This window comes from Amborella trichopoda, chromosome 11, assembly GCF_054954075.1.
Source record: "Amborella trichopoda isolate Santa Cruz 75 chromosome 11, AtrichopodaSantaCruz75HAP2 v2.0, whole genome shotgun sequence".
In the NCBI taxonomy this organism is placed as follows: Eukaryota; Viridiplantae; Streptophyta; class Magnoliopsida; order Amborellales; family Amborellaceae; genus Amborella; species Amborella trichopoda.
In genome coordinates this window covers 41,928,694-41,948,280 of record NC_142346.1, presented here as the reverse complement: position 1 = coordinate 41,948,280, position 19,587 = coordinate 41,928,694, and the positions used below count along the sequence as shown (strand labels likewise).

The window sequence follows — 19,587 nt, the reverse complement described above, 5'->3', positions numbered from 1 at the left end:
GGTGAGGTGGTAGATTAATGTCTAGTCTACTTATGAGGGTGTCTCAGATATTTTTTACCAGTTCCCATTTTTAAATGAATTGCAAATAAGTATTTTCTCATGAGATTTTATATTTTCATAGTGTATATATATATATATATATATATATATATATATATATATATATATATATATATATATATGGAAAAAGCTAAAAAATGGCTATAGGTGAAATGCTGCAGTATTTCGCTTCTGTCACATACTTGTTATGTTCGTAACGGTTTATTGAACGGACCCACAGCGGATGGCGCCATCCATTGTGGTTCTGCGTGATTTTTTGGACACTCTTTAAGAATTACCATGAATTTTTGGCTGCTTTCTTCATCAATATACAGTGCTTGTTTTGCCTGGTTTTGGTAGTATTTCTAGGTTTTCTTTTATTTAAATGCAAGAAAATAAATTTTCATGGACAAATATTTACTGTTTAGTGAAAAACAAATTTTGTTATAGTTATGTATCCTATGCGAGAATTTTGGTCTAAAACAGTTTGGCAGCAATTCCTCAACCATCAAATCTAAACTATAGAAAATCGATGAGTTTTTATCCACTTTTAAAATCTGGGAACTTTTCATCAGCAATGAAAATCTGTGAATTTTTTTTTGATGTCTATTTGTGACTTTGGATGGATAGAGGCGATATTATATGGAAATGGAACATGGTTCTATTAGTGACAGAATGTGAGTGTAAAAACTGTGAACCCAAAAAATGTCATTTAGACATGACAAATCCATATAATACATGGGTTTATATGTGTATGCTTATATATGCATACTTATGTTGAAAATTATGCTTATGTATATACATATATATATTGAAAATTGTGTACTTTACATCTGCATTTAAATGGCAATGGTAAAGTATCACAAAAAATTTAAATAAATTTTTTAAAACAAAAAATTAGTGTTGTATAAAAATGAATTTTATTCAACAAAAAATTTCTTATAGCCCAATCCAAGGTTGCATAATAACAACATGAAGAAAAGCTTAAAAATATTATTATTATTATTTTTTAATTTTTAATTTTATTTAATTTCTAATTCCAAACCTTTTTTTTTTTTTTAAAAAAAAAAGAAAACGATAAGCATTTTCAAAATTTACTTATGTATACACAAACGGTTTTCATATGTAAACATAAATATTAGGTTGATTATAATTCAAAGTAGAAATATTTCTATCTCTTATTCTAAACTTTTTTTTTTTTTTGAAAAAAAGATAAAGCATTTTCAAATTTTACTTATGTACACAATTGATTTTCATATGGAAACATAGAAACTTTTTTAAATTTGACTTATGTAAATTAGGCATTTCAAAATGGACTTGTGTAAAGAACAAACAGATCGCTGTTTACTTACCCAAAAAAAAAAAAAAGAACATATCGCTGTTTAAAAGATGAAAATGGCTTTCAATTTTTTATATATTTTTTAAAAAACTATTTTATGAAGAATGACCGTTTCAAAATTGATATATGTAATGCTGTACAATTTTTTATAAAATATTTTTATTTTCAAAATAAAATATTCTTCACCACGGAGTGCCTCACTAAGGCTTCCCTATTCCTGAAGAAGGGAGTTTCTAAATAAAGAAACCATGGGACATGTCCAAAGAATGGACACTCCATTGAACTTAATGGAGGCGTCGTATGTGTTTCTAGAGGTGTCAACGCACATCTTAGTGTCATCCAAGCCTCGAAACTTGGTCATGTTTCATAGGTTGGAAGATAGCTATCAAGCTCTTTTCTTGGTTTTGTCATTCATTTGGGCCCAGTTGATTGTTGTTTTCCCAGTGATCACATAAAACTAGTTGATCCCCTTGGCCTCATCAAAACCTTTTCAGCCAGAGAGAGAGAAGATTGATCAGGCATGAGTTTTAGCGGAACGGTTCATATACTACATTATCTATTTGGTTTCAAACAAGATACTCAGAGCTCGAATACTCTCTGATATCAACATCAAAGGTAGTGAGCATCTTTTCTCAGCTCAATTTCTATCGAAAACTTCTTTTTGACAGACCTAGTTGGGGAAACAACACTCATCAACCATCCAGTTTAGGCATCAGATGGTTAGTCTATCCATACATGTACTGTATGTAGCTTTTCCTTTAGAGGATATACCTGTAAGTGTTTTGAGCAAATATTGACCAAACCAACTCCTTGTAGACGATTCTGCAACAGTATATTTCATGGAAACTTGTAGGCTCTTCTCAGAGAATTTATAAATAGTTATCATGCACGCTTTAAAGATGACGATCTTGGAGCTCTAAACCTCTAAACTAACTAGTATAGAACTTGTACTATACCCACCAATCATTTCCCCAATTAAATTTTTTTTAAAAAAGTATGCTCTATTTGGTCATGATAGCAGCATGGGGTGCGGTTTGCATAGAGCCTAAGCTCTAAAGAATCAAATTAGAGCCTACCTTCAAATAGTATTGAAAAATGTGGTTTCTGGAAATATTTTTTATAACCTTAAAATATATTTTCATCTTTATTTATAAAGCTTAAAGCTTCAAAAATAGAGTAGATTGAGAGATCTATGAAAACTTGAAAATTGACTGTCCAAAAATAAGTTACAAAATACACTATTTTCAAAACTTGAAATTCAGTTTTTTTTCTCGTGTTTATGGATATTGATGTTGAGATGATCAATTTGAGGATATTTGGCCATCAAAACAACCTCTTCTAATGAAATTTTTGAAGTAAGCTCTAATTTGATCGTTTAGAGCCTCTCTATATAAAATTTTCCCTAGCAGTATGACCATGGGATAATCACAGTGAAATCAAATGGGTTGGACAGAGATGGAGGACCAGTGAGACATACAGATGAATTACTGATATGTTTCATAGAACCCACACCATTGCTTTCCAACCCATTGATGAGACAAGGAGAACCTCTCTCCCCCTCTCTCTCTCAGAGCGCAAAATCACTACATAGATCTGAAAGGTAAGATCTTTCTCACAATAGCATAGATACCACATCTTTCTCACCATGCATTGATTGCATATGCCTGAAAGGAGAGAGATTGATGCACATTTTTCTTATTTGCCGCACCAGGAATTGACAGCAGAACACCAGTACTACTGAGGTACAATGGCTGCCAGCATCTTTAAAAGAATGAGAACACACGACTGCAGTTAAGTAATGAAAGTGAAACTAACTCTCTGGAATTTCAACCACAATAATGGTTCAAAGCACTAAGATTACAGGAACAACAGATAAGACACAAGTCTATATGGCCATGAATACCATAAAACCATCAACGAAACACCTGGTTTCTGCCAAACTACTATTATTGACATGCTCTAAAATGGAGAGCTTTCCCATTACACATGGATTGATAATAAGGAAACATTTATTTCTAAAAAACAAGGAAATGATTCCCAAAATCAGTCAATGAATTGGAAATTATTCTAAACTTCGCTACAGTTCACTATGGTACTTATTGTTTCTTATCAAAACCCCAGACTAATGCAAACAAATCAAATATGATAACTGTCAGATATAGCAAACAACAATTATCATGATGTGAAGGTGAATTTCCCAGGTTTGTCATAGGTAAGTTCTATCTGATTGATCTTCTCGATCCTGAAACCTCTTGTTCTTATTTCCTCAGCCACCGAATCGTCTTTGTAATCAACAGGTTTGAGGTGCCAACCTTGGTTTTTCACACTCGCACAAATTTTCACCTGCAAGAAGCACCCGATTAGATACCCTGATCATTCAATTCCAAATCCTTTCATCCCCAAAGAGGAAAATAATCCCAAAGAAACGCTCCTAATTCAAGCCCTTCTTTTGAAACTGTGTGTGTGTGAGTGTGCGCCTCGTACAAGACATGACATAGGCCTTCAATCATACCTCTGCACCTTCAGTAGCCTTAACTACAAGTGTCCCATCCAGAGATAGCTTCTCAACAAGGACGTCAGAGCCTTTGATGACCAGAGTAGATTGTTGAGAAACCTGACAACTTCCACTGAGTTTTCTCTTTACATCTGAGGATGTTAATGCCCAATGAGGGTTCCAAACAATACGAGGCCACACTTCCACCTCTTGTCCATTGAATGTCTCCACCTTAGGATCTGCAATCTCGGCACCCGACTGGTTTTGAACATATTGAGCACAGCAATCACATTGAAATGCCATTAATTGGAGAGGCGCAAGTGAAGAGAGAGAAAGATGTTAAAGTTACAAATATTTAAAGAGAATTACATTCCCTAGTAATAACAAATTAATAAGGAGCTCTTACTTCTCTTTCCTTTGGGTGGATGAAGGTTTGAAAGGTAGGAAAAAAGCCAGTTTCAAATAGAGAAATCTCAAGATTTATACCATTTTGAAGAAACTCACAAAAGAACGCCATTGCACAAATAAGCTTACTACAAGGTTATGCCCTCACTGGCTTCTGAGCACTATGGCAAATAAATCAGATGCTATGAATCCTAATATGCATGCATCAAGTAAGAATTTGGTGTCTGAACCTAAAAGTATAATTATACATGCTTTGTTGCTAACACGCAAATATGAAAAAATAGGAGAAATCATTTATTTTCTATTTTTTTAATTGCAACAATTTATCGGAATAGCAAACAGAGAAGAGACAAAGGAATGATGTAGGCGAACATTAGGTCACATTTACATGTCTTATATGGTGTGCATTACAGTAATACTTTTGGATAGAATAGATAATTGCACAAAGGTCCCGAATGTGACAATGTAGTATATAACAATCATAGGCCCATGCCTATAATATATTACATTACACTCTCCCTCAAGTTGGTGCATGGATGTCATACATGCCCAACTTGCTAGTGACAGAATGGAGTCTTCTTCCAACAGCCTTTATAAGGATACCAGCCAACTGATCTTCAGTCCGGACATGAGTGGTACAAATAACTTTAAATGCCACTTTCTCACAGGTAAAATGGCAACCAACCTCTATATACTTGGTGTGTTCATAAGCTACTTGATTGGTAGCAATGTGGATGGCAGCTTAATTATTATATAATAGTTTAGTTGGGAATGTGATACGAAAGCGCATATCCTCAACAAGCACGAGGCCATATAATTCCACAAGTAGTAGATGCCATTGACATGTATTCCACAAGTAGTATATGCCACATCCAAGTGACCATATTGCCCCCAACATATGCACTCTAAGTAATCAATTGGGCAACCAGCTCAATCAGCGAGTGTTCGATTATCTAACATCTGAAATGTTTGCAAAATATAAGTCCACTACCAGGAGCAGACTTGAGATAGTGTAAGATCTGTATAACATCACTATGAGTAGTCTTACGAGCATGCATAAATTGACTGACATTGCTGACTGCAAACATGCTGTCTAGGTGTGTGATGGTAAGATGGATAATCCGCCCATCAACCATTGATAATGTCCAATATCATCTATAGTACCACATGTAACATCTGGTATGGACTTAGTGACAACCTGAGTATCAAGAGGCCTAGTAGCTAACTTCCTGTCTCCTTGTGCAGGTGTAGGAACATATTTCCTCTGTGATACAGGTATAACATTTGACTCACTAGGCAACTTCAATATCTCAGAAGTACTTTAGAGGAACCAGATCTGTAATGTCAAATTGTTGGGTAACTAAATTTTGAGACTGGCAATGCCATCAGCACATCACCTGTGACAATATAAACATCAACCAACTAGAATCTATGTGCCTATTGTGACAAATAAAGAGTTCTTAGGACTACTACATTGAGCACTGAAAGACAATACTTCTGTACTCAGTAATCGTACCAGGCAGGAGGTGACTGTTTGAGCCCATACTGCTTTATGCAATTGACAAACCAATCCAGGTGGGAAAGGCATGACAGGAACTGATTGACACTTCATATAGACTTCTTCAGAGAGGGATTTGTGAATAAATGCATTTTTTGCGTCAATTTGATAAAGTGGCCAATCCCTATTTGCGGCAATTGAGAGTAGAATTCGAACAGATTCCATCTTGGCCGCTGGTGCAAATGTTTCCATTAATCAACAAAATATGTTGAGTGAAACCATTTGCAACCAGTCGAGCCTTCCTTCTTTCAATACTTTCTTCTGGTCAAATTTTTAGTGTGTAAACCCAATGACAACCACTGGCCTTCTTCCTTGGTGGCAGCCTAATCAAATCTCATGTCTTGTTCTTCTCAAGAGCACGTATCTCCTGAATTTCCTCTCGCCATTTAGATGAGTAACACCCTCATTAAAAGATTTGGGCTTTGAAAAAGTGTGTAGAGAAGAAAGAAGCAAGAAAAGAGTGCTAGGGTGATGAGAAAACAGCATAAAGGATGGATAAGATGTCCTTTTCTAAGAACTATAGGAAGATCAGACTAGTCACTGTACTAGTGAGGGCGCTAGTCCAATCAAACTAATTCGACCGCCAGTTGAACCAGTTAGACTAGGTTTTAAAAAATAAGGAAAAAATAGGATATTTAGGAAACAAGATCATATTACAAAGAAAAATGCCCAATTTTGTCTAACTGGTCCAACTGGTCAAAATTAACGGTTGATTGGTTTGAACAGGTTTTCAACCAATCCTCGTTTTTGCTTTTGACTGAACCAGCTAAGGCACTATCAATGGTCTAACCTGGTGGACCAGGCAGTCTAGTCCAATAGTGATATCTGTGATGGGAAGATCATCAAGGGGGACTGGCTGAGTTGAGGAAGGTCTACCTGAATTTTAGCCTTCAACATGAGTGTTTCTTGAGGAGCTACATGATGAATTGACTCCTGCATAATCTCTATAGTTTTTTCTAGATCAATGTATACAAGGAATGAAACTTGAGATAAGGGAGATGGCTCCACATAACAACAGGTTCACAATGCACTCCCTCAGTAAAGGTACTTGGGTGATCTCACTCTTAGAAAAGTAAGGAGCATGTTCAAGAAAAGTAAGATTCCACGACCCATAATGTCCTTTTCTATGGATCAAAACACTTGGACCCCTTCAGAGTAGAGGAATACCCCAGCAAGACACATTTGACCGCTCGCTGCTCAAGCTTATCTTGTGAGATTTCTAGGTGGTGAACAAAGCAGGTACTCCCAAAAATCAAGGATGGGTAATATTAGGTGGACTAGTAAACTTTTCCAAAGACAGTTGGGAACATGAGAATCTCAAGTACAATCGCCTGAAACAGAAGAGAAAGAGTAACCCTGTGCCAATGCCTATTTTACCGTTCTGCCACCCCCTATTGTGGAGGGTTACAAGATAATATGTTTGATGAATAGCCATTTACTTAGAAATACAATGACAGGCTTCTATTTACAAATTTCATACCATTATCTGATCCCAAGAAAACAACTTTAGCATCAAACAGAGTAATAATTATCTTATAGTGTAAATACTTCAAGTATCTCATCCTTGGATTTCAAAAGATAAATCCAGACATAACAGGTGTATTCTATTAATAAAAGATAGAGAGTACTTGTAACTTGAATGAGAAATAAGAGGGGATAGGCCCCAAACATCTGATGTATTTTATGGAAGGGTTGAGTAAACAGCAACTTATTGTTAGGAAACCATAAGTGATTCAGCTTAGACATTTGACTGACTTGACATGAACCAAACTGAGACTCTAGACACTTCAGTGTAGGAAAAAAGTAACTCAAAATCTTCCCTGAGGGATGATGTGTGAATGCCGTAAACCCCCTCCACTTAACATGTACAAAAAGGGCCGCATAAGCAATTATTGAATCACATCCCTCACCAATGACCATCCTAGACATGCAGGTCCAAAAGACACAAAATGCAGGGAAGAAGGTTATAATGCACTTAAAACTTTTTGTAATGCTGCTCCAGACAATAGACTAGGGGGAAGGAACATATAAACATCATCGAGAGGAAAATAATATGCTAAGTCCAAATGACCAATGCTAAGCGCTGGGAAAAAGGCTACATTGCAGTCAAAATTTTTGGTACTGCTGCGCAAAGAATAATTGGAAGGAGGTGATACATAAAACACCAACAAGAGGAAGAGGAGGACCTAAGCCCAAATTACCAATACAAAGGGATGGAGTGCTAGAACCATCAGCTGATGAAGCATATTTAGTGTCATCAATTTGTTTGAAAAAAGAATGTGTGTGGTGTTTACCTGAATATATTGAGAATAAGATCTTTATGATCCAATCAACGGGTGAGGAGCAAGCAAGGAATAAGTGCTACTTTAAGTTTCTTGAAAACCAGAAGAGAGGAGATTGGGGAGAATCATCTTGTCATGGCACCGACGAAGTGGGGGAAGACAGACGGGGATATGTGCTATCGAGTGAGGTTGTTCCATTCTTGTTCGATCTCTGGAGTTCTCATTCTCAAGATTCAACGCTATTCTTTTCACACCGCTGGAAAATTCAACCATTTCCCCAGCCTGAATCTCGTTCAATCCATCAACACGTGCAATCCCATCTCCAACTGAGACCACTCGACCGATCTTATCAACTTGAGAGGAGGTAGCTACTTTCAAGAAGCAAGAACTTACAAGGTAACCTTCTCAAAACAACTACTTTCTAGTGGTTGATGATCGATTTTCACTATTTATGATTGAGCTCTTTAAGCTCATCTAATGGAAATTTGGAGTTAGCAGCAACATTTGCATAGAGTTATCCACTAATGGGGTAATGGTAGCAACTCCATAGAGGGTATCCTCAAAGGTGGGGTAACTGATCTCCCATGAAAAAACCAATAATCTGCTACAATGAAAACAATTCAGTTTTTCTACCGGCTTTTAATCACGGCCATGTCATCATGGGATCATATCACTGTTGGAAAAACCGGGCGATCTAATTGGTAACCGCCCAGTTAGATCGGAACCGGCCATTGGCCGGTTCCGGTTATAGGCGGTTTTGGTGATCTGCTGATATTTTAAAAAAAAATTCAAAAAAATGTATATAATTTTTTAAAAATAAGGAATTTGTTTTGTAATGCATTTTTTAATATTCTTTGCAATATGGTAAAGATTAAAAATTGTTTTGGTCATTACTACTCACTTTTATATTTTCTCATCTTTTTCAGGAAAATTTTTAAAATTCTTTAAAATCCATTTTTTCATTAATTTTCAACTTCATTGAATGTGTTTTGTTGTAATCATGCTTTATATGCTTTTCATATTTTAGTTGATTTTTTTTGTATCTTTTTCATTTTTTTCAACACTTTTTTGATAGCCCTGGATTTGCCCGTTAGAACGATTGAATCGGTCGGTTTACTGGTTAGGCTAGTTAAATCACTTATGGGCCCATGTCTGGTTAACCGTTCCGGCTTGATTTTGCGAACACTGGATCATATCCACAGCCAACACTAGGTGCTCATAAAGTAGGAGGCTCCAGGTTCATGATTTTCTTCCTTTGCTCCTCTTCTTGAAGAAGATCCAAGACTGAATGAGAACAGGGCATGCCAATTCATTACACATACCTCTTAGCTTGCTAAAATAGTCTCCACAATATCTTTCTGGGCAAATTGCTCCATCACAGCCTCCTAGATTCCAGAAGCTACATCTAAGGAAAGTAGGCTTTGACAAATAAGAACTTCAATGGAACTCAAGAGCCAGCCTGCAATAGAGTTGTTGATACCCCCCCATTCATTAAATTTGGGATCAAGCGGGTCTGGTTTCTAAATCTTCCCGTTGACATGTCCAAGCTTGTTCTAGCGTCGAGGAAGATAGTGGCCAAATGAGCCCATGTTAGGTAGTACATCTGGCTAATATCACAATTGTAAGTTGCTCTCTAGGATTGTTGCTCTTGCGGATTGATACTACTTGAAGAACAAGTGGATGAAAGAACTTTGTTACATACTGACCAATGGTATATGGAATAAAATATGGAAAATTGTTTCATGCGGGCTGGACTGCATGACTACATATGCGGTCTAGAAAGTATAAAGCATCCATCTAAAAGATGGATGCAAGTAGGTGTTCCATCTAAAAACAATGGAAACTAACGGTCCAAATGTTTTCTTACTAGAATTATTATTTCTAGTTTTTCAAATTTATTTATTTTTTCATATTCATAATCTTTATGTTAGAAATTACATGTCTTAAAAATTAAGTCCAAAAATCCATCTCAAAAATAGATTTATTAATAGGCCCACATTTCTACATATGCGGGCTTGGCCGCATAGAAACCGGGTCCATAAAATATATCCTTTCAGTCTACAATTGAGAAAAGATAAGACTTGAAAAGCTTCGACAACCAATATTCTTGAAAGGCTGAAAAAGTATCAGGATTTGAAGAGGACCATCCAGATTTGAAAACTCAGCATGTATAAATGAAAGATCGAATCTGAAAAATAAGCAAGGATCATCTAGATCTGAAAAAACAGAGTATATATTTGAAGACTCAATGGAAAAATCAGAGTTGGCAATTGTATCGCTGTACTAGTTATGTGAGATAAAACCTGCTTCCTAAGGAGGCAAGAAAGGAATAAATGAATAAGAGTGAGTGAAATACTAGCATAAATCCACATCTAGACTGAAGTTAAGCATGTTATTTCCATTTTCAGAGCTCATGTGCAAGGTTATTGCAACCAAGTGTGAGATGAGAACTTAGTTACCAGAAAACCATAATGATCAATGTGGCAATTTCCAAGTAGTCAGCAATGCAGATACCAAGTAGTGACTACAGATGCACCTGAATTCAGGAGCATGTGGAAACAACTTGCTATGCCCATCAATTTTTCAACCAGCAAAAGCACTAAGGCCACCCAATTTAGTTTACGGTTGGTATGGACACCACCCCAAAAGTGCATTTTGGTACTGTTAGGGAGGCTGAGTTTTGTTGCGTTCATGGATTGGGGCATCTCTTTCCACACCATTCCAAACTACATCTATCGTGGAGTTAAAATGCCAACCTTTTTGCAACTGGAATAAAAACAGCCTTTTTCTGCTTTTTTCCCACCTGTGAAGTTTAGATTCTTGTGCCTGCCAAAAGCTGATGGGCCAAAATGACCCTTATAGGTGGTTATGGCTCAAGATCATCAGAATGAGAGGACGATCATAAAATGAAAACCAACATCTTGCTTTTGTTTATGTTATTCCAAAGATTTTTGCTAGGTTCTGCCAAAACATATTTTGTCCTGTTGGACTCATCTTTCTACGGCAGATACAGGACCCTGACCGAAAAGGCATGCTAATCTCAATGCATGCTGCGCAACTTAAATACCCATTATACACACTAAGATGTTTTGACTGGAGGACATATACAACAATGGCATTGAAAAACAAGAAAAAGGAAGATATCCTTAACACATGCCTGGTCAGAATGAATCTTGCCACATGTAATTTTATCAGGTAGGTAATCTTCTTTAACACATGCCTGGTCGGAATGAATCTTGCACCACTTATAATTTTATCATGTAGGTAATTAATTTCACAAACCAAAAGGAAATGACACGATAATCTATGACCTAAATCAACAAGTACTAACATGAAGAGCACCGTCCTTATCTTTCTCAAGAAAATTAATTTAGCAAGCATCCTTATGTATATGGGAACCATGAATATATTGTGCCGTACAAAAATTTTCCTGACAGAAGCAGCACGCCAGACTAATGCTAACATAAATACCTTTCTAAGGATAAGACTGTTTGCTCTGTAGATAGCCATTTCTCCCGATGTGGCACTGTGGTAAGGATTTCCCTTTGGCACCTGATATTATCAATACAAAGACCATAAGTATCACAAAAGTTATTATTTTGAGTATTTTAGCTTTGAAACTGAACATAGGAGAGAGTAAGATGGATAAACCAAATAAATAAACAAACAGAACAGAATATGAAAAATACTAGATTGTAACCCTGTTTTTACCATTACATAACTATTGTCTCATCTTTCTAGAGCACTTGAATAACTTACGATTGGAGGTTTGAGAAATCATTGAGGCAGTGTATTTCCATTCTGAATTTAGTATATCGAATTTATTATATGACAAAGGAGATATTTTTTTCACTAGCAAGAAACCAAAGTTACTGCATATAGGCTGATAAAACAAATGAAGAATATTGATGTAAGATACATGAGACCTATTGTAAGTAATATCCTTTAATTAGGAATGGGGTTGAGGTCAAGGTCGTAGCACCACATGTGACTCAGCTACCAATCTCGGTGTCCATTCCTGCCAATGCTAACCCCTTTCAAAAATTACTTACGGTCAAAATGCTAACCCACTACCAACAGTCAATGTTTAAAAAAATAAAAAAATAAAAAAATAAAAAATAATATCCTTCGATTTATTGAACCAAAGCCAACATAACTCGACTAGACAACTAAGAGAAAACATAAGAGCTTTCAATTTGTTGAAATGGTCTAATCACAAATGGAAAAAATGTCAATATTGATAGGTAGTATTTATGCAAAACTATATGTAAACAACAAAAACACTAAATAAAATTAACAGTGCCATTGTGCCATTGTCTGGTAAATTTTGGTACAGAGATATGTACCTTAGCAGCATCTTCAGGATTGTTTTTCACAGGTGCATATGCAAGCCAAGTATCCATCACCTAGAAAAGAGAATGACATCCTCTAGTACTTAGAAAACATCCAATATTTCTCAATTAAAATTATCTATCAAGTTTCAAAAAGAAAGGATTAAAAAGAAAGATCATTAAGAAACCACTTGTAATGTACTATTATCTCAAGCAGAAATACTGTAGTAGACTTGTAATATTAATTTATGAAATTTGTCTAGTCACTAATCCAAAAATCAATGTAATATAATCAGTGATTTACCACGGATACAACAATGGATAATTTTGCATGGATAGAATAATTATTGTATTGTCCAAAACTAATGCCACCAAAATATAAATACTTCTTAAGACTTTGCTTGATTAAGCCTTGATTAAACAACCTTGCACTTGTGTTTTGTTCGGTAAGTTTTCTTTCTTTTCTCTAGTTTCCACTTATAAAAGCCTAGTTTCCACTTTAACTTTTATAAGTTTATCCCTCTATAAGCATCCTCTCTCTCTCTCTCTCTCTCTCTCTCTCTCTCTCTCTCTCTCAACTACCTTGCACTTGTGTTTCTTTTGGTAAGTTTTGTTTTTTTCTCTAATTTCCACTTTAACTTTTATAAGCTTATCCCTCCAGAAGCATCCTCTCTCTCTCTCTCAACTACCTCGCACTTGTGTTTCCTTTGGTAAGTTTTTTTTTTTTCTCTAATTTCCACTTTAACTTTTATAAGTTTATCCCTCCATAAGCATTCTCTCTCTCTCTCAAAACCCAGAGACACCAAAAGTAGGTTACTATCTAACCCTCCATCCATCTCACTTTTTTTTGTTGTCTATTCTATCTCTCACCATCTTTCCATTTTTTGCCTCTTCGCTTCTCATTCGTTTGTTCTAACCCTAACACCTTTTTCAAAGCGAGATTCTGCACAGAAGGATAGGGCAATACTACAATAAGCAATAAAATTTAAGTTTTATTTTGGGGAATGGAAAAGGACTTCGGTAGTTCGCAAAACTATGCTGCCTAAGAACCAGTGTGTCTCCCCCGACCCTAAATTAAATCTTGCAATGCATATACTCATTCTTTGCTCCCTTCTTCCCTTGTCGTTGATGCAAGAAGGAAAAGTGAGAAATTAAATCCACCCTTTTCATGAACCTTAAACTAGTAAAATTAGTAATATTAAAGAAAAAATATGGATGTAAATCATGCCAAGAGAAGAAAAACTTTCTTTCATAAAATAAAATTTATTCTAATAATATATATCTCCCAAAATATGACATCCAACCTTTTATAAGAATATGAAACCCTAAAATTAACTTGAAATCCAATTAAACATTTAAGACTCTAAACTACCGCTAAGTAATAAAATTTCAAAAATATGCCTGTGAATAGTAGCGCAGAAATAGCACCCATGAGCAGTAATGTGTGAACAGTACCCCATGAACAGTAACTGTGAACAATACCATAAATCGTACTCGTGAATGGTAAATAAAGAAAATATAAAAACTCTAGATTCCCAAAAAAACTTAAAAATCCTAAAAATTAACCCTAAAACTAAAATCAAATGATACATCTTTTAAAGTTGAATAGTTTCCCACCTTTCCTTTCTGCATTAGTCATCCTCTGTTTTCATTGAATTCTCCGTTCGCTTCTTATCTTCTATCTATTTCTCATTTCCTCAACCCACATTCAAATCTAGCTTGACAATTCTTTCATATCTGCATGCTAAATCCTTCCTATCATCTACAATAAAAATCTTTAAAGACACTTGGTAGTATGACTCTCATCGCAGGCCACTAATGAACAGATTTTTTCCTTGTGTAGTTACTCTGGTTCAACTCTTTGTAGTGGCCAAAGCACATAGCTTTAAAATTAGACTTTTTGAAAGCCACAGGTCGCACCAGATGCTATGCATTCCAAGCACACACTATGCAACTTCTATTGGACTAAAGAAGTGCAAGAAAGGCTTTCTTCCTATACCCAATCATCTTCATTAAGTTAATGGTTGAGTTCATTGGTCTAACAACATATAACAGTTACTTTATATCAACAAGGTTCTTTATGTACTCCCTTGTTTTGGGGATGGTCCCCTAGGTGCTTTCTCGACGTGGGATGAATGTAAGATACTTCGTTTCCAAGCTTCAATTACCCATTCCCTTTTTTATTTTCTTGTGGAACATTGATAGACAAGAAACCAGTATGAGTTTATGTGCCATCTTCTAAGGAACTTCCAGTTCGTATTTGTAATGGTTATCAAGAGTGATGTGACTTGGCCATGATCAAAGCACAGGCCACAAAAAAATAGCTTTCAGTTTCATCCTCGGATCATCACCTTGCCCAACCCTTGGTCTTTTTATAGACTCTGCCAACTCACATTACAGCATTAGAACCTTTTCTTTCTTTCTTTTTTCTTTTTTTTTAAAAATGTTAATGTTTACAGCATTAGAACCTTTTCAGCCATTTTGTGATCCATCACACTTTGGCATGTTACAAGGTTGAACTCTCTATTACATTTCTTCTAACACCACATGGTATTGTTTTTCTTTCTAAGTCTGGTACTCTTAAGTGGGTTCCTTCCACCTCTCATCACATTCTAGGGATTTTCAAATAAAATTTTCTTTTATCATGGTAAAGACAAAGTTATTTTGGATAATGGTAGTGCCCTTCATCTAATTAATTTTTGCTCTATCTCTGGGAAAAAATTTCCAGAGGTTTTCTTGCTTTAATTCCTTGGAGAGCGACAAATTACTATTCATCATCCAGTTTGCTGTGGATTTAGTGTTAGTTTTTATCATTGCGAAATCAGTGGTTGTAAATGAGCTCAAGAAGAGAGTGGTGATTGACTAAGGTTGAGCAACAAAGGGAGCTTTATAATTCAGATGATCTAGAATGATCAAGTATATTATTTTATGTCTTTGGTCACTACTTCTAATCTTAGAAGTGCTTGACGTTTTGGTTCAGGATTGGAATACAATTGTCAAGCCTTTGGTTACCAAAGGCTTGAGTTGCAATGTAGGCTACCTCCATTGGATTTAGAGAGATTTTCAAGATTCTTAGGGCTATGTTCACATGAAAGAAGTCGCCCATATTAGGTGTGAGAGTTTTCTCACACCAATTGGCAGCCAATTGGTGTGAAAAAAATGCCCTGGGACCAATTGTTATGAAAAAAGGGAGTTCTTTCATGTGAAAATACTTTCATGAAAATATTTTTACGTGTACGGAATGTGCCCTTAAGGCATTTTATTACCTGCATTCATGTTCTATGAGAAATCAATCAGGTTGCCAGCTCCTTAAAATCTTAGTTTCTTCTTAAGTTTTCTCCTTGACACCTATCCTTCTGGTTCCTTCAATAATTTCACTAGTGGATTGTACGGTATTCTGTTTAAATGAAATATAGTAACCAATCAAAAGAAAAGATGCTGAAGGACATATGCATCAAAATTAAAAAATCCTAATATTTGAATGGTAGTTGAACTTTTAAATCAGAAAGTACTACCCCATTTTGGTAAGGATAAGTATCATCATCTCAGTAAAGGCTATAAAAAATGGAAGCACCCAAATCCCCTGTTATAAACAATAGCAAGTTGCTCCTATGCCTGTTGAGTTTAATCACCCAGTGTTTGACGTTTAGCTCGGATGCCTTCCAATTAATTTCTTATTGTGTAGTTTTTGCAGAAGATTTTGGTAGATTACTTTGATAAGTCTTCTAAAAAGCCAGGTGTGCATATTGGTTTCAACAATTTCCCTTGTAGAAAAACCAATGCAGCAGCACACCTCTAAGTCTCTTCGTAGTGATGACATCTCTCAAAAGTTATGCAGCGTGCATGGTATTCAATATCAGTTTTTATCTAAGCATGTAGAGTTCCCTTAGTTAATACCACAAGTACACAATATAATAATTTTTCTCTCCGAAAAAACCCTAACAAAGAAAACTAGCACGTTATATACTGACATAAGATCTTTGCGAGAAAGATCTCTCCATACAACTTCAAACTTAAAAAATCTCCTTCCTGCATATTCTAGAATACAATTTGTAAAGAGTGAGACTGCTGAAAACAAACAACCAAAAAAGAAAAGAAATTCTTAGATTTGTACTTACAGTAAATCCAACCCTAGCTGATGGATCTAGCGACTTTGGATAATCCTGCATCATACACTCCAATCGTGTAGATGATTTAAATGCTGTCTTGCTAGAATCTTTGTATCTGCAACTCATTTAGTCGAAAAATAATTACAGAGATGATTGTTAGAAAGGACAAGCTCAGAGGATTGGAGAAGGAAAAAAGTCGTACACAAAAATACAACATCGAACCTTCAACAGTCAAGTTGAAAGCAACAATAATAAGTACAACAAAATGCACCAAAGTGAACTGCATGCACTACATAATAAAGAGAGATTTACAATTTATATCTGGAAACATTACTTGGGATTAACAAACTCTTCGATTGCACCATTTGTCTTTTTGAGTTCTTCAATGTATGGTTCAAGCTGAAGTATCAACTACACCAAGATTTGCCACCAAAAAGTCAGATTTCAGGCATAATGCAATCAAGAATTTAATTTCCAAACATGAGATCACCAGAAAGTAAAAAAAGATTAATTGAATTTACCAGCCTACAAGGTAGAAAATATATCAAATAAATACGCAAAACTTGATTGAAATGCAATACATAAGGGGTACAAAAACATAGACAGCCTAAAACTACAACCACTTACATAAGGCATCATGATGCTTAAGATTACTTGGTACCATAAACATATAAATGTATTGGAACTTTGGTCCACATAAAAAATAGCATGGGGGGCATATAACTACAACTTCCCATTATGCCCTAATATTTTCATCCAACAACAAGACGCATAAACCCAAAAGAGGTGAATTTTTCATAATATGCTAGAAGAGAGATTGTAGACAATCCCTGCTAACCCATTGATAAAGAAAAATATCATGAAGCATAAAGGATGATGAATCAGACCACCAGGGAGTTAGAAGATTCACATAGTGATACAAGAAATAGGTTGAGTACCCCAAATAAAAATTAGGATATGCCCCAAGCCAAGAAGCCGCAGGAAAAGCATTTCATGTATATATCATAATAATGTTGAACCAGACAAAACCCAGCAGTAAACACATGATAACAAACATTTAATTTGACAATCATAGATGTAATGAAAGACATGTCAACAGAAGCAATGCAAAAAGAAAAGTCAAGGAAAATGACTGCAGCCATGCCAGCTGAAGAGATCTAGAAGGTTTGTAACAAATAATCACGTTGAAAAATTTTGTATCGGCATGTAGCGATATTATAAGCGGAGCCCCAAAATACATAGGGAGAGGTACCGGTTTGGTCTGAATTTTTTGACGCCTTTGATTTGAAAAATACACAATTTAAAAATAATGATTTTGAGCTCTTGCACGCCCGCATCCGCTTTCACCAAATGGACAGCTTCCCTTCAATCATTTTCACCCTTTTCTTTGTGAGAATTCATTATATTATTTTTTAATTGCTTAGATGAGATCAACATATGTGCAAATTTTGAGTTCAATAGAACCGTACTTTATAACGTGGCTTGCTGTATAAACCCGTTGACTTATTTAATCTTTTCTCATACTAACGAATTATCTAATTCCATTTTCCTATAATGAATTATATTTTTATAATGGAAAGAGATTGGATAAGCCAATGGGCACATACTATATAGCATAAGCCACTTTGTAAAGTATGGGTCCATTGGACCTCAAATTTTGCACACATGTAGATCTCATCTAGGAGATGGATAGAAAAGAATTTGAACAAAAAAAAAAAGGGGAATTGAGTATGCCATTTTTGGCGAAGCAGGCCCTCCATTTATTGAACAGTGCATCTAGGTTTTCAAGAACTCAAAATATATTTTTTAATTGTTTATTATTTTCAAAACAAATGTGTGGCCCAAACAAATTCCTCAAACTATGTGTTTTGGAGCTCGGTTATAGAAAAAGCCCATTTGCTTATAAAATCTTTGTGCAATATATCGACACGATCAATGGTGTTCTTAGCCCCTCTCTTCAGCGTCTATTAGAACTGACTATCCATATTGGATATCTGACAACCACTTTGTTACAACTATGTCTATCTCACCACCACAATCACCTCCCACTCCACCCAACCACCCTTCCACCACCATCCAGCTTGCAGCACCACCATAGTAGTGGAGTTGGTGGGGTAGCTAGCAATGGAAGTCATGGTAATGATGGTCGTAGTGGAGGTGGGGGTGGTAATCCTATACTGGTCAAATCTTTTATGACCCACACACACAAACCTACCAATAGGTTGTTGCCTAAAATAAATAGTAAACTCATGTATGTTGGCAGCCGTCTGATCTTGATTGGACAGTGAGATTAAGCTAAATTTTGTGTGTCTGTGATGTATATTAGGCTGCACAAAGAAAATATAAAATAGATACTTCCCAAATCATAAGATAATCAAAATACCGTTGGATTTTTTTTATTTTTATTTTTTTTCTCTGGTGTTTGATAGTGTCAAGTAGATAAGCCTAAAATTTCAACTCAATTCGACTTGGAGAAAATAATGGCTATAGGCGAAAAAATGAATAGTGTTTCGCCCCACCACGGACTTGCTGTCTGTGGCGGTTTATTGAACAAACCCACAACGAACGCCGCAATGTCTGTGATGCTTTCACATGAATTTTTTACCGTCATGGACCTAGCATGACCTATAGGCGTTGCATAATCTCTTCTTATATATATATATATATGTGGTGTGGTTTCTATAAGGTTGCAACCTTAAACAATCCAATTAACGCGCACCTTTCAATTTTTTCATACCATGTAAGTTTGGTATAAAAAACTCATAGGATTATCTAAAAATATACTTTCATATCTAATTATAAAATTTTAAACTCCAAAAATGGTAAAAATCAGGTAGATTTATATACATATGAAAATCTTGAAAATGGACGGTCTAGATAATGTGTTGAAAGATGCATTATTTCAGAGACTCAAAATCTTTTTTTTTTCATATTCATACATCTCGATGTCGAGATGATCAATTAGATGGTTTTTCAACATTAAAACAACAATTTCCGATGTAGTTTTGAGGTGCATCTTTACTTCTACAT

The 19,587-nt window shown here is 35.5% G+C and overlaps 1 protein-coding gene across 9 annotated transcripts in view; it reads right to left on the bottom strand.

The window, feature by feature from the left end:
- Window positions 1-3,307: 3,307 nt before the first annotated feature.
- Window positions 3,308-19,587, bottom strand: part of USP (UDP-sugar pyrophosphorylase) — a 29,894-nt gene continuing 13,614 nt past the window's right edge. For all 9 annotated transcript variants that reach the window (XM_020661720.2, XM_020661718.2, XM_020661721.2 and 6 more), the window contains 6 exons: window positions 16,892-16,968; window positions 16,567-16,672; window positions 12,464-12,523; window positions 11,589-11,669; window positions 3,891-4,130; window positions 3,308-3,721 (listed from right to left, as the gene is read on the bottom strand). In XM_020661720.2, the coding sequence (XP_020517379.1) occupies window positions 3,554-3,721; window positions 3,891-4,130; window positions 11,589-11,669; window positions 12,464-12,523; window positions 16,567-16,672; window positions 16,892-16,968 (732 nt within the window). In that variant the 3' untranslated portion in view covers window positions 3,308-3,553. The remainder of the gene's footprint in view (window positions 3,722-3,890; window positions 4,131-11,588; window positions 11,670-12,463; window positions 12,524-16,566; window positions 16,673-16,891; window positions 16,969-19,587) is intronic.